General features: G+C 44.9%; 1 protein-coding gene across 1 annotated transcript; it reads left to right on the plus strand.

Annotated features, from left to right (window-relative positions):
- Window positions 1-407: 407 nt before the first annotated feature.
- On the plus strand, window positions 408-19932 carry LOC120395857 (xaa-Pro aminopeptidase 3-like). Its single transcript, XM_039520611.1, is given in 12 exon segments — window positions 408-461; window positions 547-646; window positions 3290-3406; window positions 5924-5959; window positions 5962-6330; window positions 9065-9267; window positions 9834-9896; window positions 12728-12841; window positions 16506-16591; window positions 17321-17504; window positions 18763-18883; window positions 19569-19932. Coding segments are annotated over 12 exon segments (1599 nt in total). The 5' UTR covers window positions 408-422; the 3' UTR covers window positions 19736-19932.
- Window positions 19933-25982: the final 6050 nt, after the last annotated feature.

Genomic DNA, 25982 nt, shown 5'->3' on the forward strand with positions numbered 1-25982 from the left:
CCTTTTCATGGCGAATCTCTCCCCCTCCTGGGGGCCTGTCACTCACTGCTGCGAGGTGCCCCCTTCCTCGCTCTATGGCCTGTGTCTGGCCTCCCACTTCCCCCACCTGTTTTACTCCATGCATTTAAGGACCCAGAGACTGTTTGGCCTTTCCACTGTATCTTTAATAACCCAGTTCAACACAGTTGATTGTTACGATAAAGTGTAAAATAGACACTTGAGGGGGAATCTAACTACAGTTAACTGTAAGGGCTGTGAGGCAGGGATCCTGTATATGTATATGTGTAGTGCTGTGTAGAAATAATAATCACCAGATGTTCAAGATGTCATTAATGCACACGTTAATTCCCTTTTTGTGACAAATAATGTGAGTCAAATATCTGTTTTCTTTTTATTGGTAAAATTGGTGTTAAGGGAAATACATGTACCTCACTCCTGCTTTCAACGTTGAAAATTCCAAGGTTTGTAAAACTAGGATATCCACTGAAATACAAAACAAAGTGTTGCTGAAAGCTTTTTAAAAATGTGTTTTACTTCTCATTTTAGAAGACTGTTAAAACCAAGTATCAGTTTTTGGCATACTCCTGCAGCTGCACAGAGATGCTTGAGGGATCCGGGCCTTACTTATACAGCACATGCATAAAAGGTGTCGAAGCACATTACAAGCACTAAAAGGCTGCTGGCAGGGCAAGAATCATATTTTTGAAAAATGTATTTAGTAACATAGATAAGGAAAGAACTTTAGTAAAATTGAAAGATTTTAAAAGTCAAATTTTTGTGTCTATCCTTTATGCTTTATATTTATGTACATTTAGGTTCAGCTCCTCAAAGGTACTTAGGAGTCTAACTCCCATTGAAACCTTTGAGAATCTGGGCCTTTGTGCTTAGCTTGGAGAATGAATAAAGACTAGTTAGCTTTGCTTCCTGGTACTCCCACTTGCACAATGACGCAGTATTTAGTTTGCAAAGACTTGAGGAATAAGCCCAATCAAAAAACCAAAAGCTTTTCTTCCAGGGTGCAGCGCAGTGTCAGAACAAATAGGGACTAGCTTCCTTAGCCAGGCAGCACTGCTGGTGGGACTTTTAATGGCCCAGTCAGCAGTGCTGACCAGAGCCGGCAACCTAGTGCCTTACACCCCACGACCCAGTACTGCACTAGGGGGCTATTCCAGGATAGCTGTGTTGAGGTAGAATCTGTAGTGTAGACATAGACCTCATCTATGCTATGGAGAGTATAGTGGTGTAGCTACAATGCTGTAGCTATGATGATATAACCCCATAGTGTAGACACAGCCTATTGTGAAGGAAGGGGTTAATCTCATTGCTGTAGGAACCCCTCACGAGCAATGGTAGTTAGGTTGATGGAAGCATTCTTCTGTTCACTTAGCTGCATCTACATGAGGGATTTGGTCAGCATAGCTATGGTGCTTGGGTCTGGATTTTTCTGGCCCCCTGAGCGCCGTAGTTTTGTGAACCTAAATTCCATAACCAGGTTCCTTAATACTACTCTAGCGGTATAATAGGACCTTATAATGGGCACTGCTTGAGGGCATGTCTACACTAGAAACTTACATCCGCCTATGTTAGGTCGACTTACAACCACCAATCATTACTGCGGTAGTTCATGTCCACACTACCCTCCTTCTCTCAGTAGTGCACTTCCCCACTAGAAGCACTTCCCTGACTTAAGAGGGGCAGTGCAGGCAGCTCCCTGCTAGGAGCCTCTTCCCCCTTCCTCTCCTCCCACCCCCAGGCTCTCAGCTCCTCCCCTCCCTTGCCCTCCCCCCGGGCTCTCCGCTCCCTGCTGCTAGGATTCTGGCTGCCCCCCTGGGCTCCTGGTGGGGAGCTCTGCACCTGAAATCCAGGTGGCTCCTGGGCTCTCTGCGGGGAGCTGCCAGGTGGGGAGTCAGAAGCAGGGTGCATGCAACCTGGCTGCGAGTGGGGAGTCTGGGGGGCAACTGGCTTCTAGCTGGACCTCCCACATGCCCCATGGTGACAGCCCGGCTTTCTTGTCAATTTCACTGTTCCATGGAGTTGTAAAATTGACAAGAATGACAGCCAACAGTCAATATAAGTAACCCGCAGTGTCTGTCTAGACGCTAACTAAGCCCTACGTCTCTCATGGAGGTGGAGTTATGATGTCTGTGTAGTAGGGCACTTAAATCTGCAGGAGCAAGGCTGTAGTGTAGATACTGACATAATTAGGTCATCGTAAGATGCCTTACCTCGACTCTGGTGTAGATCAAGCCTGAGTGATGTAAAGAATTAAGGTCAGAGGGTCTAGTTGCTGAGTGCAGGAGGTGACTGTGACTGGGGAGCTCAATTATTTAGTTAAGTCCCCGCTAGCATTTGGCAGTCTTGTAGCCAGGCACCACAGTAGTTATTCAGTAGTGAAAGACTGTGATACAGACTTGCTAAAATAATTAAAAATCCAAATCTAGAAAGTTGTTTTGAGGATAAATAGATGATGAGGGATATTCAATGATATTAAAGTTATCTTGTTCCTTTCTCCCTATGCAGTTCCCCAACCTCTCTGCACGCTGCTAGTTCTTATTGTAGTTGTCTGTTTTGCCAGTGTGACTGGCTCTTGAGATTGGGAATAGGCTATGGAGATGTTCACTTCTGAATGACTAGTTCCAGTTCAGTTTAGGATGACAGTAACTAACTTAGTTAAGTACTAACTGGAGACTCTGAGGCAGCCTCCATTTGAATACGGCGATGACACTCACTGGCAGTCTCAGTACAAAAATTGATTGCAAAGGCCATAAAAACTGAATTACTCTTTCTCCCATAAGATGGGCCTTTGAGGACATGATCAAAGCATATTGGCAGGATGGTGGGGGAGCTTGATTGACAGTGCTGGAGCTAGTGCAGTCTCTTTTTTCCGTGGGTAAATTAAACATTTCATTTTTCCTGCATGCCCATCAAGCACAGATAGAGGAGCTTAATCACACACAAACCAGCACAACTCTCCTCTTACAAACATGCAGTCACTGGTTTGTCAATTCCAATGTACCTTAACTTTTTATGTAATTTATTCATCCTAGTCCATGCTTATAACTTTGCTATATTTATTTCATCTGTAAATCAATCATTATTTGAGTTTGTATTTTAATGGTTTTATAGTCAGCTATGCAAGTAACAAGTTGAAAGGTTAAGGAGAGTTATCATTGCAAGAAAAGTGGGACGAACAGTGCTAAGAGTGAGCTCTTTAGAGGATATATAAATTTGCTGTATGATACCTGGAAAGGTCTTTCATCTTTATACCGGTGCATTTCTTTTTCTTTAGGCTGCAAGTCCTGTTTCCTTCGGAGATTTTCCATCCAGCCTGCCCAGCAGAGGAAGATTCCAAACAGGTACCTGGGCCAGCCCAGCTCCTTCACACATCCGCACCTTCTCAAACCAGGTAAGGATCCTGAGCCATTGGTAGTTAACTAGTGGCACCCGTCATGTGTTTCTCTGAGGAAGTACCTTAGTTGCCTGCATCATATAAACGGGTCTGTAGCTTGGCACTATCATTTATATTTACTTTATTCCAGTAATTTTATTCCTTGTGGAATTCTCTGTTCTGAGACAGCATATGGTTCTGGAGAGAGGCTAAGTTCCTATACCTAATCCATAGATTGACACATTCCAGACTTATTTTCCTTTCGATGCAATCTTCCTCTTGCCACAGACACAAGTACTATAGACCTTTTCTGTCAGTGGCACTTCCTTAGCTGGCTATCCTGCCAATATAATCTAATTCATTTTTAGAGTCCTTTGCACACTCTGTATCACAAAAATGTTTCATAGACAATACTCTGTGAATCAAAGAGAAAAGGAAGGTTTTAAGAAGTGAGATTTAAAGAGGGGATATGGCTCAGAAGAAGGGGTTGGGAAGCAGAATTCCAGATAAACAGGACAGCACACATTTAAAGAGCACTTTCCTCCTCTCCCCCAACTATAGAGGGGTGTGTAGAAGGAAGAAAGGAAGACACCGGCATAGGTGACTCTAAACTTGGAGAAGTACAGTAGGGAACAGGAGAGCAGATTAAGTTGGTGCACCATTGTGAGGTCAGAAAGGTGTGCTGGAGATCAGTGAAAGTGAGTATGTGAAAGAAGTAAGGCATTAAGCAGATTTATAAGAGTAAAAATATATTTTTAATTTATTACAATCTAGAAAAGACATGGTGTATAAAGCTAAGAATTCTGTTATTGGTTAACAGTTCCCTCATAATCAAGGCTGGTATTGGGGAAAAAATAAGTTTATCGAATAGTTAAGAATTCACAAAACTTACTAAAACAGCTAGGATTGTAAATGGGTATTGATTTATTTAAAATAATAATTGAATATTTTCAGTCATTCTGAAAGCCTAAAAATGAATAGTTAAGGCTAAAGGAGTTTACAAACTCCGTTGGTACAGCTGTAATGCCAGTGGAACTCCCAAATTGCATCAGCCACTACAAACAACTTTTAAACATCACCAAACTTGCAGTGACATGTATGAAGCCCACTGGAATGAGAGAGAGCATTCAGAATTTCAAAATTCCATAGTGGATCACTCCAGAATTCAGTATCTGACCATAAAAGAAATAGATCGTGCACGTTACTTCTTCTAGGAATAGAAGAGAATAAAACCAATGTGAAGTTTCTTAGACCAGAGAGGTTTTAAGATATGTTTTTTTGCCCTAAAACTTAGAATTTAATGAAAGTGAAACACTAATTTTTCAAAGCCCGTTTCCTCAGAAAAATTATTTCCCCCAAATTCTCTTCTGGCTAGAAACCACAAATGCAATTTTTAAAAAAAAAGCAGTTGTTGAAGGAGACTGCCAAGTGAGCTAATACCTCACAATGAGTTGCAATTATTCCATAGTATAGCAAACAGGAAAAGAAGTATGAAAATAGACATTAGAATATGAAATAGATATTAAAAAAAAAAATAGGAAGGACATTAGCCAAAGTACCCTTTAAGACTTGCATAATATTAGTTTAAATCATAGTTAAACTAGTCTCTGGTATTTTTAAAATACTTAGGCTGTTCTTGTGTCCTCTGGTTTCAGGTTTCAGTGACAGTCTCTTGTTCTGTGTAGAGTACTTCTTATTCTTTGCTTGTGAAGCATGGTAAAATGTGAAGTTCTGAGAGAGAATTTGTATCCTTGGCATCACTGGAAGTGTAGCTCCTTTTCATGTTCAACAGATCCCACCTTATTAATCACTGGGAGAAATTAGGTCTTTTATGGAGGAGTTTTCTTTGCTCAGTCAAACACTCTGACATCATCCTGGAAGGCTTGGCTTGTTTCTAAATTGAGCCCCTTGATTGGTTAAATATTCAAGGACAATCTCTCTGTCTCTGATTGATCTCATGTGGTACCTGTAAAACTGACTTTGCCTTTTACACTTTAGAACTAATATATGACTTCACATGGCACCAGAACGTCTGTCCAAATACAACCTTATCTGATGAAATTAACACTAGACTTAGCACCATAGTGTTCTGTTCAATGTCCAGATGCCATAAAAGCTGGTGGTTTCCAACAGGGTTAAAGTTTAGCTTGCTTTGCCACCACTTTTCCCCTCCCCTGCCCGTAGTTGTTGTCTGCCTTTAGTTTGCTCCCAGAATGCTTTGGGTTTTTGTCTAAGGCTGCTTGATCAAAACCTTTGCCCAGAAGTTTAGGGCAGTAAAGTTAATTGGTTTAAAACAGTCTTTTTCCCTGCACAGTGTAGGAACAGAGTGAACCAAGGATGTGGATATCTGAGGTCAAAAGGCAGTGGAAAGTGGGTTCTAAGGTCAGAATGATCAGAGGAATGGAAAAGCAGTGGAGTGGGGTGTATGAGGTTAGGGAGATAGCATGGAGTTTTAAGGCGAGCCCTGAACAGGAGCGGCTGATGGTGATTATGAGATCAGAATGTTACTTCATCCATTTTGTTTTTCATTCATAGGGGAGGTAACACCAGGATTGTCACAGGTGGAATATGCTCTCGCCGACACAAGCTAATGACTTTGATCAACAAAGAGGCGCAAGAATGGGGTGGGGTGGACCACACAGTGATTCTGCTATCCAACCCCACCTACTACATGAGCAACGACATCCCATACACCTTCCACCAGGACACCAACTTCCTGTACCTTTGTGGCTTCCAGGAGCCTGACAGCATCCTGGTGCTGCAGAGTTTGCCTGGCAAGGCACTGCCATCCCACAAGGCCATGCTATTTGTACCACGGCGAGATCCAAGCCGAGAGCTCTGGGATGGGCCACGATCGGGTACAGATGGGGCAGTAGCTTTGACAGGAGTGGATGAAGCTTACCCCATAGAGGAGATTAGACACCTGGTGACCAAACTGAAAGGTAATGGAAACGAGATGAGATGGAACCCAGGTTATAGGGACTGGATGACACAAGACTGGGAAGCGTTCTCTGTCACTGGTTCCAACCAGACCCCGTATCGGAAGGCACATGACACTGGGAATGGGAAGAGATTTTCATGTCTAAGCTACTGGTTGTAATCTGGCCCCAGTTCAGTAGTGACAGAAAAAAACCCTGTGTATGTGGATCTTTAATGGTTTGTGGGTTAGTGGTCTGTATCCAGGTACTAATGAACTGATATCACTGAACACAAAAGGGGCTGTAATTGGTCCTTTGTTGTCAGTGTCATGAGAAATTAAGTAATCATTGGGCCAGAGAGACTGACCTTCCTCCTCTCCCCTTAACATGGCCCTTCCATGTTACAGGGGCGGTACGTTAGCACAGATGTTGCCTGTGGGATGCTTGCGCTGCTGCTGCCCATACTGTATTGGTCTTTTACTAGAGGACTCCAGTCTCTAAAGGCTCTCAGCCCAGCATCTTCACCTGCATTAAATTCACTTTAAAAACCATATGTGGTGATACACAAACCCACTTTCACAACTCTTCATTTCCTGGGTTGTGTGTGGTATGTTTGCTGCATCATACCAGATTCTATTACACAGTGATGCTTATAAAAGATCACTCTTGTTAGACAGCCTCCTGTCTTAACCTCCCCAAAATGTGCCCAAATCGATTAAGTATAATTCTGCTCCATCTTTATGAGATCATCGGTTCTCATTGTGGGGTCCGTGGCCCCCTGGCAGTCCGTGAGCCCTTTCAGGGGGACTGCGGGGCCCCATGGCTGAAACCCAGTGCCCTGATCCCCGGCGCCTTCCCCCCGGGCCTGAAGCCAGGAGTGGTGGGGTTGTAGCTGGGAGCTCCACAGCAGGGCTGAAGCCCTAAGCTCTCTTCCTCCCTTGGCTGAATCTGGGAGCAGTGGGGCTGAAGCCCCAATGTAGGCAAAAGCCCTGAGCCCATGGGCAGAGTTGGGAGGGCACAAGGTTGTTGCCCTCCCAAGCTGCAGTGCCTTACCCAGAGTGGGGCGCGCGCACACACACTTCCTCCTCTACCCCAGCCCTCCTCAGGCCCTGCCTTCTGGCCAGGTAGCAGGCGGGAAGCTGGAGCCAGGCAGTGTGGGGCAGCTGCTCTCTAGCTGGTGGTGGCATGGAGCGGGCAGCTGTGGTATTTCCCCTTCTGCTGCTGGTGCCTGGGGTTGCGGCTGCTCCTCAGCTCCCAGCCCCCTTTGACTGCTCATGTAGCTGATGAGAGCCGCTGGGGTCTGGGGGGCCAGCAGAGCCCTCAGGGAGCAGCCAGTGCAGGGGGAGCAGCTAACGCAGGGAGAACCCTCCTGGTACACAGCCCCTAGCTATCCTTGTGCCTGCACCCTGAGCTACCCCCTGCCTGCACATAGTCCCTAGCTACCCCCTGCCTGCACTCTGAGCTACTGCCCCACCCTACCCCCTTCCCAGCAACCTGAGCTATTCTCCTACTCACCTATAGTCCGTAGCTACCCCCTACCTGCACCCTTAGCTACCTCCTGTCTGTACACAGCCCCTGGCTGCCCCCTACCTGCACTCTGAGCTACGCCCTGCCTGAACCCTGAGCGGTTTTCAAACTTTGAGCTGAGTTCCCCCTTTGATTTATATTTTTTGGTTGTGTCCCCTCCACATCCCAGACAGGTGGGTGCCCTGCTGAGGTGAGTCAGGAAGTGGAGGTGGTGCTTCCTCCCTGGACCCTGCTATGCGGAGATGGCCCAAGCCCCACCAGCCCTTGCCCCTCCAAAATAGAAGTCGCACTATGCCTTTGCCCAATGATCCTACCCCTGGCCTGGAGCCCCAAGTCCTCCCCGCTGGGCCCTGGAGTTTTTATAGCATGTTGAGGACGGGCCTCAGAAAGAAAAAGGTTGAAAACCCCTGTATTAGATGACTATCTCTGTTAAGCAAATGGTTTTGTTAGTGTCTTCTGGGGTCTCCATAGAAATGTTTTGATGAAGGTAAGGGTGTTCCACCCCTATCTTAACCTCTCCTCTTTCTTTTTCTCTGTCTATATCATTATGTTTAAAAAAACATGAAAAAACCTGGGTGCTGCTGATCCCAATGGTCTAGGCAGATTTCAATGTGGATAATTACATTCTTCCTGAGGAACTTCACTTCAGTGGAAGGCCGGAGACGGGGCATTTCCAAACAATCCATCCCAAAACATAAGTTCTATTGACCGCTGCCCCAGCTAGTCATGGACAAGAGGTGGATTTGTCTTATGGGTTCTCCTTTGTGATCAAACAGGGCATCTAAGCTCAGGAATCTAAATTCTCATTATGCAGTCTTGCAAGGTTATGTTTTTGTCATGAAACATTTCCCCCCAGTTTACTTTATCCCACTAGTGCAGCTTTCTCTCTGAAGACAAAATGCATATGGGGAAAATAACGTAATATTTATAGACATGGATATTTACTTATTGAGTAAATCTTTTAAATTCATAAACTATTATTAAATCCTACAAAACCCAGATAGACTTGATTATTTGCATGTTACTAACCTGCTAAGATATAAAGAGATCTTTAATACCGTGTTACACTGAGGTCACATGTCAAGTATGAGGCCATATTACAAATCTAGGGGAAATTACCTCTCAGATGACATGTCACATCTTCAGCTTTTTCTAGTCTAGGAGGAGTTCACTCATACAGTGACCACAAAACATCTTTAATCTTAGTCTGTGTCTGTTTTATGTGTCTCAGGTGACTCAAACATGGTTTGGTATGATTCTGAAAAGCCAGTGCACACACAGCTCCACTCTGACTACCTGCAGCCTCTGGCCGAAATCAAAGCTGGGAGCAAAAACAGCGTCCGAGCTATTCATCACCTAGTACAACAACTCCGGCTGATCAAATCCCCTGCAGAGATCGAGAGGATGAAGGTTGCTGGAAGGGTGACATCACAGGTATGGGATGTGACCCCATCAAGTAAACAAAGGCAGCATTTCTTGAGTGTGGGGTAGAATGGACTGGTACACTCATGTAAAAGGAAACTGGGTCAAATTCAGCTGGGCTGGAGTGGTAACTTTAGTCTTGCCTGATCTCCCTTCGTGGAGGCACAATTTCTTGATCTCCCTGTTAACCATACTCTACTTCCCTCCCCATATCACAAGGGGTATGAGGCCTGCTCTAGAACTGCTGGAGTGCTCAACCTTGACGTAATTCCAGTCAAGACAACCAAGGAGTTGTTACATGTTTGATGTCTTTTAAAAATGGTATCCACTCCAGAACAAGGATATTTTCTTGTGCTCCCAACGTCTCCCCTGCTTCCTCATACTATTCTTCCCCCCTTCTTTTGCTATTTTCCTCTGGTTCCTGTATTACAGACCAGGGTGAGAAAGAGGGACTGTCCAGTTTTCTTTACATCCTTCATAACCTTGAATATTAATGTCAAGGAAAGTGAAGTCAAAGGAGACTCTTCCCTCCCCTTCAGATCCCATGCTAATGAAAGATCTATTTTGTTGTTTGACAGGCTTTTATAGAGACAATGTTTGCCAGCAAATTCCCAGTGGATGAAGCATTTCTGTATGCTAAGGTCAGTACCTTGTTGGGCTGTGGATGGTTCTGGGGAGGTAGGGCAGCGTATTGTTTATTTCTCCAGGAAGAGTAAAAGGATCTGAGAGCTGCCTGTGGCTGATAGGGGTGCAGAGCTGTGAGTAGAATCCAAGCCCCTTCTCGCCCAACTTTTCTGGTTCCTCTGACATGCCTATGATATTCCCCAACAGCTGCAGCTCTGTCAAGTCTACGCCTTTGAATTATAGCAACAGAACAGCAGAACATGGGCAACCAGCAGGCTTTCAACCCGGGACCTTTGATACTAAAAGCTGGATTTTTTACCCATTGAGCTAAAGGAGTAACTCCCTAAGCTGATAGCTATAGTAAACTCTTAACGTCTTATGTGGATTAACCACTAGAAAGTGACTGACACTGCAAGTGTGGGTTACACATCTTTCTCAGAAGGCTCTTTGTTTCAGTGCCTTTGCTTCAGAAGAGCAAGATGAGTGGGGTTGTAGCTTCTGGAAGGGTTACTGCAAATCTAAAGGGTGCTTTAAAAAATACTTGTGTAAGGAAGTGCCGGACATTCTATAAACTGGATCATGCATTTTTCAGAACCTCCCATATGTTTGATAAAAATTGTCTCTGAAGCTATAGCAGCCTATCCCGTTCCTTTTAAAGTGCAACAAGTGCTGTAGCAGGGCAGAGAGTATTCCTGGAGGTGACTTTCTCACCTGGGGGGTTGGGGTGGAATGCTAGTCAGTGTGGTAGCGAGGGAAGCAGCAATAAGCGGGGGAAAGGACAAAAAGATTCAATGAATAAAGAAATAGAAACAAATTAAAGGAGACAGAATGAGAGAAGAAACAAAACAAAATGAAAAATGGGGGCTGAATCCAGAGTCTGTGATGTGTGCTGTAGAGAAGAGAACTCGCAGTGCATGTGGGTGTAGGTGAATTGGCAGTGTGCATGATGAGGAGAATGTCATAATACACTTCAAGTAATGTGAGACTGGAGGAAAGTCAGCATAAGCGGAAAATTGTTGGTGTGACAAACAGGGAATTCTGGGTTTATGTCTGAGGCTTTAGTGAAGATCCACAGGCTCTTCCATTCTCCCTTCCTTGTGCAAGGTATGAAAAGCAAATGATACATCACTGCCATCTGACTTTTGTCAATTATGTGGAACTACTAATGGGGTTAGTACAGTATAGTACAGAGACAAGGCATAAGTGTTCTTTAAGGTATTGTTAACTATTAATGTCAGATATAATCTGTATCCTAATGATTGTAATATAGGGTATCACTAAGAGGGAAAGGTTAGAGAAAAGCCAGGAATGTGTAGGAGAAGGAGGGAGAGAGTTTTCCAGTGAGGAATAAGGCTTTCCCGTTTAGGATTTCATTGCTCTCCACACTGATGTACTTCCTGTTGTTGTTTCGGCTAAGAAATAAATTTCTTTGCCTGTACAGCTCTCTCTTTGCATGTCTGGAGAGATTAATATTGGATGTATGCTACCCAGCAGTGCCAAGATCCAACCTCCATGAACTTCTACTTTTACACTAGATTCAGTCCTGGGGGATTCTGAATATTTACACCCCCCCGCCCCTTGCAAGATTTAGTGAATATCCAGTTTGTCCACTGGTAATGCCTTTTCTCTAGCGTTTGAACCCAGAATATACCCAAATAGCAAGTGATGTCATCTTAAATCTTTTTTCAGTTTAGTTTATTACCCCTTCTACATATGTACAAAATTAATCCCAAAATAATTACAATTACAAACTACCTGCACAGTTCTATGCAAAATTACAATATCTTCTCCTCTGAAATAACCCTCTAACGTACAAACATGCAAAAAAATTAGACCTTTCCCTGAAACAAATGCTTCCCAAAAGGATTTTCAGAATACCTATACGTTACAGATTGAGGACCAAATCCTGATTACTTTTCTCATCCAAATAGTCTTAGAGATTTTAGCAGGACTGCCTCTTTGAGCAAGACAAGCAGGATGTGGCCTTTGATGTCTGAGTTGAGAGGGGTCTGTCTGTGCTGATCAGTAGTACAGACTTCTCCTAGAGACGCTGATTTAATTTAAGATGCAATTTAAAAACCACCCTCCACCCAGATCTGTACTATACAATTCGCTACCCAAAGCATTTATATTGTGGGTATCGTGGAGCATTTTGTCCCACACAAATTGGCAAATTTTAAAATGTGTTTGGTAATGGTACTTTTTGTACTTGTATAGCTCTTACGTCTGAGTACATTAACTGTCAGACTCACTGTATTACCTGCTTCAGCATTGGAGGAAGAGGAGCAGGGATTTCTTTCATCATTGTGGCACAATAGTTGGGCATAACCTGTCTGAATCTGCTGATGTCTTCTGCTCTGATGTAAGATAGGGCACTCTCTTAATCAGGTAGTGAAACAGGGTCACAAAAATAGATATTGATCTAAAAGTTAGCTGGTATTTTGGAATTAAAACACCTCCCAACGCTAGATAAAGAAGAACTTCAAAAATTTGTTAGTTGTATGGGAAGTGAGAGCAATGCTTTAAAATGCACAAATCTCCACAAAAATGTATTAAAACATCATTGCTGTAGCATTTACGAACTCAGACAGAGAGCTCTTCTATGAGACCAAACACTGGGTTCCAGACACTTCTGTGAAAAATGACTATTCTGCATCATCTTCTGCCATTCTGTGGAACCCTGGGCTGTTTTCATTCAGGAAATGCTGTTCTCGGTTTCATTTTCTTCTGGGTTACTGCCTTCTGCAAAGACAGAGAGAATGGCCATAGGGGCAGGAGCTATGGTTGCCCAGCACAGTTGTTTACTGTGCCGGAACTAATGGGCTTCTCTCTGAATTGATTGTTCCAGTTTGAATTTGAATGCCGGGCACGAGGGGCTGACATCTTGGCTTACCCACCTGTGGTCGCTGGTGGCAACAGGTCCAACACCTTGCACTATATAAAAAACAACCAGCTTATCAAGGTAAATCAAATGTCTTCCATGAGTTTAAACTCCAGTGTACTGATATTGTGTCCATTTACCAGCCCCTGACCATTGGTTACATGAGGTCCAGCTGTACCCTCGGTGCCTCTGTTGTGACGACAAGTGCTGAAACAAATGGGGTGGAATGAAAGAATATTTACACAGCAATAGGAGATGAGAACCTAATATAGTTATCTGATGTTGGCAGTAAGGTCAACTTCAAATCCATCCTTACCTTTTCACTATCTATCTTTTAATGCACCCATTGCTATATTTTCTAAAGGATGCTGAGCTTCTCTCATAGGATTGCAAATCTCCTGTATCATGTATTTCTGTAGTTCCTGTGCAGCAGTCTAGAATGCTGGGTGGGTTTCTGACATTGTAAAAGTGAGAGAGTAGCACCAGTCACACTGAAGACAAAGTTGTGGTAACAAGGATGCTAGGGCCTCTCCTCTCTTACCTGAATTCTTCAGTCTTGCTTTACTTTGGTGCACAGTAAGCTGCAGCAGCAAATTTCTGCTCTTTTTATGACAGAAAGAAGTCCAATTAAATCCATTTAGTGTGGCTGAGAAGGGAGGGGAAAATGTTTTGGGGTCTTTTTAACTTGCTGTTGGTGAACCTGTCTGCCTTGTTTTCCGGATGCCAAACCATTGACTCCTTCTCCAGCAATTCTGACAAAACAGTCTTAGCTTCACGCAACTCTCTGGAGGAGGTTACTACATTATTATACTATATCTAGGACTCACTTTTCAGTAGAGCCTATTATCTTGCCTCCTCATTTATGTAGGAGTGAGCTTCCTTCCTGGCTTAATCTTTTGTTGGAGAGAGTGCTAGTTGGGTCCTTGAAATGTTCTTCTCACACACATGCATCCATGATAAGACCAATCATTGTGGCAAAAAAGGCTTCTATTGTTACACTGCCAGTCAAGGTCAGGCTTGCGAGCATAACTCAAACAGCTTGTGATAAAATCAGTTCAGAGCATTTTTATTAGTTTTATGAGGAACTGATTATCATGAGCATACAATCATTAGCAAGAACTTTGCTTTGCTTTTCCTCTGAGATGTACCTTTCTGTCAACTGGCATGACAGTGTGTCTAGTTTTGGAAGACATCTCCAAGGAAAATCCTAACTTCTCTTGACACTTCCTTCTAGAGAACTTGCATTTCCTATGTGGAAATGTGATTGAATCACTCTAGAATTAAGTCCACTATCTCACCTACAATTTTGGAGAAGGTTTTCCCTTACAACGGAGGAAGAAGGAGGTGGCAGTGTCAGGTAGCACTGTTAACACCTTGGCAACCACACATGCAAAGCATGCCATTCCCACCAATTCCGGTGAACTCAAAAATTGCCACAAATAATGTTAAAGTGTGGGGGGATGCTCCCAAGCTAGACTCCACAGTGACCTCTTGTTCCAGAGAAACTTCCCTTCCCATAGAATGAAAATTGAGTCCATAAAAATATCCTATCATCTCAGACTGCTAGGTTCTCTTTTTAGTGTTTTGGAGTTACTTCACAGAATAATTAAGTAGTGTTGTCATTGTCTCAGTCTCTACAGGAACAGGATGTTTGACATAGACTGTCAGAGGGTGGCCCTGCCTGGAACATCCTCCAACAGCCAAACAGGTGCACCTGCCTCAGTTTCCCCTCTTCAGAATCCCCAATAACTCTGTCATGAATCTCTCGCCTCATTCTCCTCCTCCTTGGGGCTTGCTTATTACAAAAATAGTGCAAATAGTCCAAAACAAAAGTCCCAAAACATCATCCATTTCTCACATGGCATGTATATCATCCTTAAAATCCCAAGCTCTTTTTCAATCCTCTACTGTCCTTTTACGAGGACAGCCACCCACTTTTCCCAGTGGGAATTCCCACACCCTCTCTGCTAGGAGTTCATCCTTACCAGAGGAACATCCCTGACTCCCTCTGGTTCCAGCAGTTCAGTGTGGAGACATTTGTGGGTGAGCCCACCAGTGTTCCCCAGCCTTCAGTTGTCTCTGGCCCTTTCCTTCTCTCCAGGTTAGAAGTCAGCAGACAACTCCCTCTGCTGCTTTCAGCCCTGTGACCCTGGATCTCTAGCTTGGGGAGGTCAGCCAGCAAACCCTTATTGCTGCTCTTCTGGCTTCAGCCTTCCCCCCGGAGCCTCCTACAGTTTCCTCCAGGGACCTCTTGCTGTTCTGACCTGCCAAGCTCTCCCTCCCAGGCAGCTCTCACCTGCCTCGTTTCCTGACTGACTCTTCCACCCTCTCAGTTCCTCCCTATTGATATGGCCAAGATACCTTCTCTTAATCCCAACAGGGAAGCAGCAGATGAGTCACAGGGCTTAAAGGGCCAGTGTCACCCTTTGACAGTGACATTTATGAGAGATTCAAATCCTGATCTTGAGTGTCTTCAGTAAAAAAATTCTCTGTCATTTACGCAGTTTATTTTATTATTCCCAAGAAAACAAGTAGGGGATCATCCCACATTGAACTAAAATAATTTAACCAATTGCTTACGGGAGGTTTAAAATGGAGTCCAAATGGAAAGTCAGACTAGCAGTGAGTCCAAACTACTAATGTAAATGTTCATAATATTTATCTACCTATACTGATAGCAGCTAATCACCAGGAATATCTAAGATTCTGCCTCATGGATTTCCCCCCAGTGCAGAGAACTACACCCTCCCATTGACTGTGAGATCAGTGGTCGGGGGGCCAAGTTCTGTGCTGGCTGCCATGCTGTGGAATGCCAGTAAAATCACTGGGATGGCACTTATGTAAGTCAGTACGCAATTTGGCCCAAAGTTTTTACAGAACTGACTGCATGGTTGGCAGCCCGTTTAAGGAAGGGGAGGGCATGGCAGTTTCTCCAATACTTGGACCCTGAGCTTGCACATGGTCACTTTCTGTGGGAGAGACAGAGAGCTATTTGATGGGCACTGGAGCCATTTGGCTGAATTTGACTAAAGTGAATAGAAGGTAAAGTGGATGTGAATGTGTCCTAACGTCTTGGCTTCCCATGACGTGATGCACCTCAGAATCTCTCTCTGCACTGCTGTGGGCAGTCCCCATCCCAGGAGAGAGCAGTGAAGATAAAAGAAATGGTTTTAAGGTTTCAGTCCCAAAACGCTGTCCTGTCCAAGAGGGAGTACACCTGTTGAGTCTCCTGATATCCTGTAACAAAGATGATTCCCTGGGCTAGATCTCTTCAGCTGTCCCTTTTCCTCTCTGGAGCCCATGCACGAGAGGCACCGGACAAATCCTTTCTCATCTCCTCTGTAAAACCCTTTCAGTCCTGATTATTATCACAGAATTCCTGTTAAAAGAGATCTCTCAATTGGAGACTGTCCGATGTAAAGTGATGACCACAGACGCCAGCCTGTTTGGATAAAGGTGGCTCCTTCCGGGTGCAGAATAGTTCAGGGGAATGGAGCTCAGGCTTTCTAGGTATTGGCACCATTCAAGACTACCTGGCAGGGTAACTCAACAATTCAGCCATTGTTGCGTATCTGAACATGGGGGACCTGAAATGCTTTTCTGTGAGAGGAGTCCAGTCTGCACTCCATCTTTGCGGAAAAGAATCCCCTCGTCCCAGGGTTCAGCCTCTCACAGAGAGAGCCCCTTTCACAGAGGAAGCTTAGCAGCTGGCCTGAACCATGGTATATTTCTTTTTCTTCTCCAGGATGGAGAAATGGTCTTACTGGATGGTGGATGTGAGTCTTCCTGCTACGTAAGTGACATCACTCGTACCTGGCCCATCAATGGCAGGTAGGATGCCCACAGATGGAAATGTGCTATGCGTTACCTCTGAGAGAGTGTGAGGATTGTGGTTGAGTATGAGCATAGGTAAATTAATCTGTGATTAGCCATAAGTGTGTGTGCACGTTGTCTGTCTATGTAAGTATTTTAGTGTATCCATCACTGTGGTATCTCAGAGTAACCAAAATTACATAAAACAAACGTTCAGGGTGAGGACCTGTATTCCTCAGTCTTTCCTTATCAGTCACTGTAAGAATGTACATGGTTATTGTTAGTTTTTTTTATTCCCCCCCTTAGTGCATCTACCAAGGCAAATCTAAGGTTACAGAGATGGGTCTTGCCTTTCCTTGTGCAGGGGCTGACTCTGGGCATGCGAGTGAGGCATAAGGGAGCAGGTGTTTAGTCCACGTGAGTGGCTGCCTGTCTAAGGTCAGGAACGTTCCATTAAATGTCCCTGTGATGGTTGAGTTGGTTCCGGTGTCTCTTTGCTCACGTCCTTCCCTTGAAACTGCAGCTTTGCCCTACTCGGCTTCAGGCCAAGGATTCTGACCAAGAGTCCCCTCTCCACAGCAGGGAAGGAGGTGACCTCAGTAGTACTGTGTGAGCCCTTTCATATTGACAGCCGTTGTATTCTCTTCTCAGTGCTTCAGCACTGAGCTGTGCCTGACTCAGAACTGCACCTGACCTGGGAACTTCCCATTTGAGATGTGACCTCCTTCACTTTCCCCGGGCTTTCAGGTTCACTGATCCCCAAGCAGAGCTGTACCAGGCTGTCCTGGAGATCCAGAAGTCCTGCCTGAGCCTCTGCTCTCCAGGTGTGAGCCTGGAGAACATCTACAGCCTCATGCTGAGCCTTATGGGACAGAAGCTGAAAGAGCTGGGGATCCTAAAGAAAAGCACCACTGAGAACCACTTCTTCAAGGTACTTTAATTCTCTTCACCCTGGGATCCACAAACCAGATCTGGTCCTTATCTCCTTGCAGGAAAGACCACCTGTATGGCAATCCATGCGCAAGCTCTGGCAACCTGGGTTCGGGGCTCACTGAGATATGGCTATCTCAGTTGTTACAGCCCTGAAGGAACATGTCCAATAAAAATGTGAAGCAAGTGGAGACGATGCCTGTTTCTCTCAGCAGGTGGCAGCACAGCCAGATCAGATTGCATCAGCAGTTCTCAAGAAATGTAAAGGGGATGGAGTGGGGAACAGGAGGTTGGATTAGATGTTTTGATTCCTCCTTACAATGAGATCCTTAGGTGTGGGAGGAGATTAGGGTGATGCAGTGCGGTTAAGCACTGTAGGGAGGGATGAAGTGAAACCTGTGCAGCATTCTAAGCCTAGTTCTTAGAGAACATTTTATCCACATCACAAAATCACTGCACAGTTTGCTGCAAATTGGCAGGCTCTGTTAATGAGAGTGGTCCAGGCCTGGAGTATCCAAGGGATGCAGAAGGTCAGAGCGGAACTATATTGGCGGAGCTGTTTGGGGGGCCCTAAGACTGAAGTATGTGGTGGGTGCGGGCCAGGAGTGAAGAGATTTGGCTACTCTATTGAGGACAGACAGCAGTGAAGCTGCCTGCTGTAGGCTTGGCTCAAGCCAGAGATCATTTGTTTTCATGAGCACCCAGTTCCCCTGCAAGCTAACATGAAATGGAGGAAAGCCCCCAGTGATCTTTTGGCATGAGATTGATGAGCACAGACCCTATGACAAGCACAAGCCATCCTGTTCCTCCCACCCTCCCTCTCTTTTTTCTTCATGATAACAGTCTTCAAGTATGTAAAAGGTTGTTATAAAGAGGAAGGTGATAAATTCTTCTCTTTAGCCACTGAGGACAGGACAAGAAGTCCTTAAATTGAAGCAGGGGAAATTCAGGTTAGACATAAGAAAACTTTCCTAACTGTAAGGATATCTAAGCACTGGAACAAATTACCAAGGGAGGTTGTGAAATCTCTGTCACTGGAGGTTTTTAAGAACAGGTTAGACAAACACCTGTCAGGGATGGTCTAGAATAGAAAATACTTGGTCCTGCCTCAGTACAGGGGACTGGACTAGATGACCTATTGAGGTCCCTTCCGGTCCTACATTTCTATGATTGGGATGGAGGATCAGGGATGGAGGATGGGATGGAGGATCAGGGGCCAGGTTCAGTGGCTGTAGTAACAGTGTCTTCCTTCCTGCTAGGTTGTTCGGAAGTACTGCCCGCATCATGTGGGCCATTACCTGGGTATGGATGTTCATGACACACCAGACATGTCCCGATCGCTCCCACTCCAGCCGGGCATGGTGATAACCATCGAGCCAGGTAAAGGGACATACTTTCAACCCTGATTCTGTAACAAGTCACACTGATGATGATATAATATACTTTTACATAGCTCCCTGCACATTCAGACCAAAATGCTTGAGGTGCTTTGCAATGGAGTTAAACACATAGTGTACTAAGAAAGCACAGGGAATTATTACCAGCCCAGCATATAACCAGAACTAGCCAGTTGCAAGAGTGAGCTCTCAATGCGTGTTCCTTAATTTTTACAAAGTAAGCATTCTACTGGGATGCTTTCCTTCAGATCGTTACAGTTGGGCTTGCAGCCCTCAAATAGAAACTGGTCTCTGACGCTGACTTTCTTTTCTCTGCCCTTCTCCCCCATTGCCCAGAGCACTGTCAGTGTCTCTTCTCATATAGGCAGCACTGACATCGAGAAATGCAGAAAGTCTGAATGGAAGCGTTAGGGTTTATATTTTTATACAGGGGGTCTGTACGCAGCGGGGAAGTGCTCTCAAACCTCCCCTTCCGCTAGAAGCTGCCCCAAACAGAGGTGAATGAGAGAAACTTTCCTTGACAAAGCTCTTCCAGTTTGACCCCCTCCAGTATTGCTCAGTGCACAGCCCTGCCCTCGTCACCATGTGAGCCAGTGAAGGGGGGGAGCATTCTGTAGTGTCTTCTCATCCTGCTCTTCTGAGGGGTTTTATTCCCTCCTTTCCCTCAGGCATCTACATCCCCGAGGATGACATGGCCGCCCCAGAGAGGTTACGTGGCCTCGGTGTGCGCATCGAGGATGATGTTGTGGTGACGGAGGAAGCACCCCTGATCCTATCTGCAGACTGCCCCAAGGAGATCTATCATGTCGAGCAGATCTGTGGCCGCAGCCTGTGATTTCTCTCCTCTGCCTTATACACTCTGCTTGGGTTCCTCAGGAAACGTGCTCCCACTCACACATGCAGTGATGTATATTTCTGTGAATGGACCTGGTTGTAGGGCAGTTGGGGAGGTGGGGGTTGGGATGGAAGTTGTTGCTGGTGTGGGGACTCTGTAGTTAGGACAGGAATTGGATAATTAATGGCTCAGGTAATGTCACTCTTAGAAAGTGAAGAAACCATTTATTTACAAAGTTAACGTCTGTTCTAGGTAGCGCTGAGTGAAAGATCTAGAATGCAGGAGGTGGATCCCTCCAATCCTGCTCTCATGTACATGATCTTTTTCAGTTCTGTCAGCAGGTCTTTGAACAGGGTGCAGCGGCTGAGGGTCAGGTCCCACACGTTGCCCTTTGTTGTCAGTTTCACACCAGCTCAGTCAGACACCAATTTAAGTGAAAACGTTCAAAAGTTTGTCTGGAGAGCGGGCAAGTGGGTTGTTTTGGGCTTCTGTGGAGCAATGACATGAGGAGGTTGGGAGACTGGAAGATCGGGTCGGGTTGTGGGAAGTTTGTATCGATGTAGAAGGGTTTTGGTATCTAGGGAAGAGAATATGTTAGGCTCTCTTTCTAGGAGGTTTAAGAAAGATTGGCAATAGTAAGAAGGGGCCATCTGAAGGCATACAGCAGGGTTTGGTAGTTGGGAGGGGGACTGACTGGGTTCAGTGCACTTGGTACGTGTTTGGATTGCCCATTCATCCGGCCTTCTGGTCTCTTCCCCCCCCACCCATTTTTAGATCCAGATTTCCACTCTACCTCCCTGCCACCCTACCCCCAATTCTTCTACCTGAGATCAACCTGACTGTACTGGTCTGCACTAATGAGCTGCTGTTTCTCTAGTTCAAATATGTGTACATTAGTGTACAATTGTGTCTGGGACAGTCAAAATCCCATCCAGTGCTTGAATGGCAGGTGCAGGCAACCACACCAATGCCCCTCAAGCAGTCCAGAATGTATTTTGTAACTTGTTAAGAGAGAGAAGAATAACCTCCAGTATGGGGTTCCAGTAGTCTCCCCTTTGAAAGTTTTTTAACATATAGGGCACCTGCCTTTTGGTGATTTCCAAGTTTAAAAAAAAAAAAAAAGTATTTGACGATATCTCTGAGCCAGGTATAAATGTGACCCCTTTCCTTCAAGGGTAGATGAATGAATTTGCAGGTTCTAGAAAAGAGGATGAATCCTAATTCTCTATTCCTTCCAACATTCAGTCCATTTCAAACGTGGTAAATGTATCTATAATACATATATACTGTGTTTGGTTATTTATTGGTCATATTTTGGCAAGTAGCTTTATATTTAATACATTGTGAAAAATATCACTTACTACAATGTATATCCCTTGTTTTATTTATACATTCTTTTGCTTCACTCCATTCTTTTTTCTCCTCTAAGGTAGAGCTCCCTGTATTTTCTCCTCTGTTGTTTTCAGTGTATGTTGTTTCTTTTTTATTTTGTTCTCTTCTTTCCCTGTGCTTGCTTTCTGTCTTTCTTTCTTCTAAAATTTAACTTCCTAATCCCCAGGCTTCTCTTTTCTGATCTATTCCTCAGTCTCTCCACCAATTCAGATGGATGACTCTAGCAATTAACATATAGGAATAGGACTCCTGAATTCTGTTTCTGGCTCTCTGCTAATTTTGTCTGACCTTTGGCAAAACCTTTTATACCTCTCTGTGCTTCGTTTTCCTCTTCTGCAAAATTTGCTTACCTCTTTTAGGTGGGTGTTGCAAGACTTGCTTAATTAGGGCCAAATTGTGCACCCTAGTGGACATGTGCATCTCCCATCGCCTTCAAGGGGAGATGGGTATGTGCATCCAAGGGATGAACTTGACCCTTTAAAGGCAGCTAACCTGCCTGACCTGTTCCCAAAAAAAAAAAAAAAAAAAGGGCAAGAGAAAAAAGGTGAGGCTTTTAGTGAGTTTTACAGATCAGTCTATGCCTATTTAAAAGAATCTGCTATATTTTGATTGTGATAATTTTGTTAGATCGCAGCTACTACAGTGACAAGTACAATATAAATTGTTAGAAAGAAGGTGCACTAAAGATATATGGAGATGCATAACATTGCTGCTAATGTGCTAACTGATAATCATTTAGCCTGTACTCTAAATCTGTTACACATAACATTGTTATTCCAAACATGCCTTTGGTGCTGTGCCAACCAATACCGATAGTAGTAACTTTGGACTTTGAATCTACGTGACTAGCTGTGAATAACATTCACCTGTAAAGCTGTATTTTCCCATGTACCTAACTGCAGAGTTGATGATTCTGTAGCTGTCTGTAAATAAAACTTTGAAATACAAAGTTATTTTTGAAAAAAGGATAATTTGTATTAAGTCATTTCTCTGACCATGAAGTTACATAAGATCTAAGAACTTCCAGTAAGAACTTCCTTTTTCAGGGAGATACAAGTCAGCTGTAAATTAACTCAGAATGAATTAACGTTGTTGTTGTTTTCTGTTACTGTAGCACCTATGAGTCCTAGTCTTGGCCCATTATGCTGCTGGCTGTACAAACACAGTACAAAAAGATGGCCCCTGCCCCAGGGATTTATAATCCCTGTAAGACAAGAGACAACAGATGGATACTGACAGACAAGGGAATACAAATAAACAATAACCCAGCATTGCTCAGCATGATAGGCAGTGGTCTTTTATTGAATATTTTTGAATGGAGGCACATAGTAAATAGTTATCCAAGTAAATGGAGTATGATTTTCCTTACAGAGGTGGGTCCTGGGAATGTTGGAGTTTAATTTGTGTTTTGCACGGAATCTAAATTGTTCATAGCTCTACTGAGTGAAGAGTAATGGATCGCCTGGAGCAGGGGTGGGCAAGCTTTTTGGCTCGAGGGCCACATCTGGATATGGAAATTGTGTGGCGGGCCATGAATGCTCATGAAATTGGGGGTTAGGGTACAGGAGCAGGTGAGGGCTCCGGCTGGAGGTGTGGGGTGGGGCTGGGGATGAGGGGTTTGGGGGTACAGGAAGGTGTTCCAGACTGGGACTGAGGGGTTCAGAGGGTGGGAGGGGGATCAGGGCTGAGGCAGGGGGTCAGGGTATGGGTGGGGGTGCGTACCTCAAGCAGCTCCCAGAAGTAGCAGCATGGTCCCCTCTCCGGCTCCTACGTGGAGGTGTGGCCAGGAGGCTCTGCTGTGTGCTGCCACATCAGCAGGTGCTTCCCCTGCAGCTCCCATTGTCTGCGGTTCTTGGCCAATGGGAGCAGTGGGGGCTGTGCTTCGGGTGGGGGCAGCTTGCAGAGTCCCCTGGCTGCCCCTATGTGTAGGAGCTGGAGAGGAGACATGCTGCCGCTTCTGGGAGCCGAGTGAAGCGGGGCAAGCCCCCGACCCCACTCCCCGGCAGGAGTTCGAGGACTGGATTAAAACATCTGGAGGGCCGGATGCGGCCCTCGGGCTGTAGTTTGCCCACCCCTGTCCTAGACCTGTGTCTTCTCAAGACAGTTGTAAGATTGTCAGATTCAAGTTGATTTGCTCTGGATTCTATATTTCTTCCATTTTGTTTAGCCATTTCTTCAGTATAGGAATTTCTTTAGGAGCCATTGCCCAGTAGTGCATTTGTATGTGGCTGCAATTAATTTTTTGAATAAGTTGCTCGTCGTTGTTCTGAATGATTAAGGAGGGTGTAACCCCCAGAACAGTGGTTCTCAACCAGGGGTACTTGTACCCCTGGGTATACACAGAGGTCTTCCAGGGGGTACAATAACTCTTCTAGATATTTGCCTAGTTTTACAACAGGCTACATAAAAAGCACTAGCGAAGTCAGTACAAACTAAAATTTCATACTGACAATGACTTGTTTATACTGCTCTATATACTATACACTGAAATGTAAGTACAAGGTTTATATTCAGATTGATTTATTTTATAATTATAGGGTAAAAAGAGAAAGTGAGGAATTTTTCAGTACTAGTGTGGCTGTGACACTTTTGTATTCTTATGTCTGATTTTGTAAGCAAGTTGTTTTAAGTGAAGTGAAATTTGGGATACACAAGATGAATCAGACTCCTGAAAGGGGTACAGTAGTCTGGAAAGGTTGAGAGCCAGAGGACTGGGAAAAGGCAAATACAGTACCTAGTTATAAAAATGGGAATTATAGTCCAGACAGCTTAATTTTTGTACCCGGAAAGATAATGGAGCAAATAATTACACAATCAATTTGTAAGCACCTAGAACAGGGGTGGGCAAACTTTTGGCCCAAGGGCCTCATCTGGGTATGGAAATTGTATGTCGGGCCATGAATGTTCAGGATATTGGGGTTGTGGTGCAGGAGGGTGAGGGCTCGGGGCTGGGGCAAAATGAAGCGTTCAAGGTGTGGGAGGGCTCCGGGCTGGGGTGGGAGTGGGGTGGTGAGGGCTCCGGCTGGGGTGTGGACTCTTGGGGGCTGGGGATGAAGAGTTTGGGGTACACGGTGTTCCGGGCTGGGACTGAGGGGTGGGAGGGGGATCAAGGTTGGGGCATGGGGCGAGGCTTATGGGTTTAGGCTCCAGGCAGCACTTACCTCAAGCAGCTCCCGGAAGCAGTGGTATGTCCCTTCTCTGTTGGAGCGCTGGAGGGGGCTATTGAAGCGCATGGGAGCCGGAGGGGGGCCATGCCGCTGCTTCTGGGGGGCCACGTGGAGCGGCCCCTGACTGTGCTCCCTGACTGGAGCACCAGAGTGGGGCCATGCAGCTGCTTCTGTTTGAAGCAGGTCTCAACCCTGCTCCCCAGCTGGAGCGCCAGAGCGAGGCAGGCCCCAGACCCTGCTTCCCAGGCTGGTGGGCTGGATCCGGCTCGTGGGCTGTAGTTTGCCCACCCCTGACCTAGAAGATGATAAAGTGATAAGTAACCGTTAACATGGATTTGTCAAGAACAAATCATGTCAAACCAACCCAATATATGTCTTTGACAGGGTAACAAGGCTTGTGGATAGGGGAGAAGCAGTAGATGTGATATCTGGACTTTAATACGACTTTTGGTATTGTCTCACATGCCCGTCTCATAAGCAAACTAGGGAAATACAGCCTAGATGAACCTGCTATATGGTGGGTGCACAACTGATTAGAAAACCATACTCAGAGTAGTTATCAATGGTTCACAGCCAAGTTGGAAGGGCATGTTGAGTAGGGTCCCACAGGGATCTGTCTTAGGTCTGGTTGTTCAATGTCTTTATCTATGATATGAATAATGGCACAGAGAATACACTTATAAAGTTTGCGGACAGTACCAAGCTGGGAGGCGTTGCAAGTGCTGTGGAGGACAGGATTAGGATTCAAAATGACTTGGACAAACGAGAAATGATCTGAAGTAAATAGGATGAAATTCAATAAGGACAAGTGTGAAGTACTCCACTTAGGAAGCAATAATCCATTGCACAAATACAAAATGGGAAATGAGCATCTAGGGAGGAATACTGCAGAAAAGGATCTGGGGGTTATAGTGGATCACAAACTAAATCCAACAATGTAATACTGTTGCAAAAAAACAAACATCATTCTGGGATTTATTAGCAGGAGTGTTGTAAGCAAGACATGAGAGGTAATTCTTCTGCTCTACTCAGCACTTATAAGGCCTCAACTGGAGTATTGTGTCCAGGTCTGGGCACCCCACTTTGGGGAAGATGTGGACAAATTGGAGAAAGACTAGTGGAGAGCAACAAAAATGATTAAAGGTCTAGAAAACATAACCCATGAGGAAATATAGGAAAAATTGGGTTTGTTTAGTCTGAAGAGAAGAAGACTGAGGGAGGACGTAACAGAGTTCAAGTACATAAAAGGTGGTTATAAAGAGGGGGGTGATAAAGTGTTCTCCTTATCCACTGAAGACAGGACAAGAAATATTGGGCTCAAATTGTTGCAAGGGAGATTTAGGTTAGGCATTAGGTAAAGCTTCTTAACTGTCAGGATGGCTAAGCACTGGAACAAATTACCTAGGGAGGTTGTGGAATTGCCATCATTGCAGGTTTTTAAGAGCAGGTCAGGCAAGCATCTGTCAGTGATGATCTAGATAATACTTAGTCCTTCCATGAGTGCAGGGGACTAGACTAGACTTTCCAGTCCTATATTTCTATGATTCTATTATTGGGGCTCTGGCTATCTGTAAGATGCCTCTCACCAAGCATTACGATGGCCGATGAGATCTGCTGAAGCACTCAAGCGAACAGTCCTGATATGTAAACATCAGGGAATTCTGATGGTCCTCAGAGAGTCGTTAACT

Source organism: Mauremys reevesii, linkage group 1 (assembly GCF_016161935.1).
Source record: "Mauremys reevesii isolate NIE-2019 linkage group 1, ASM1616193v1, whole genome shotgun sequence".
Classification (NCBI taxonomy): Eukaryota; Metazoa; Chordata; order Testudines; family Geoemydidae; genus Mauremys; species Mauremys reevesii.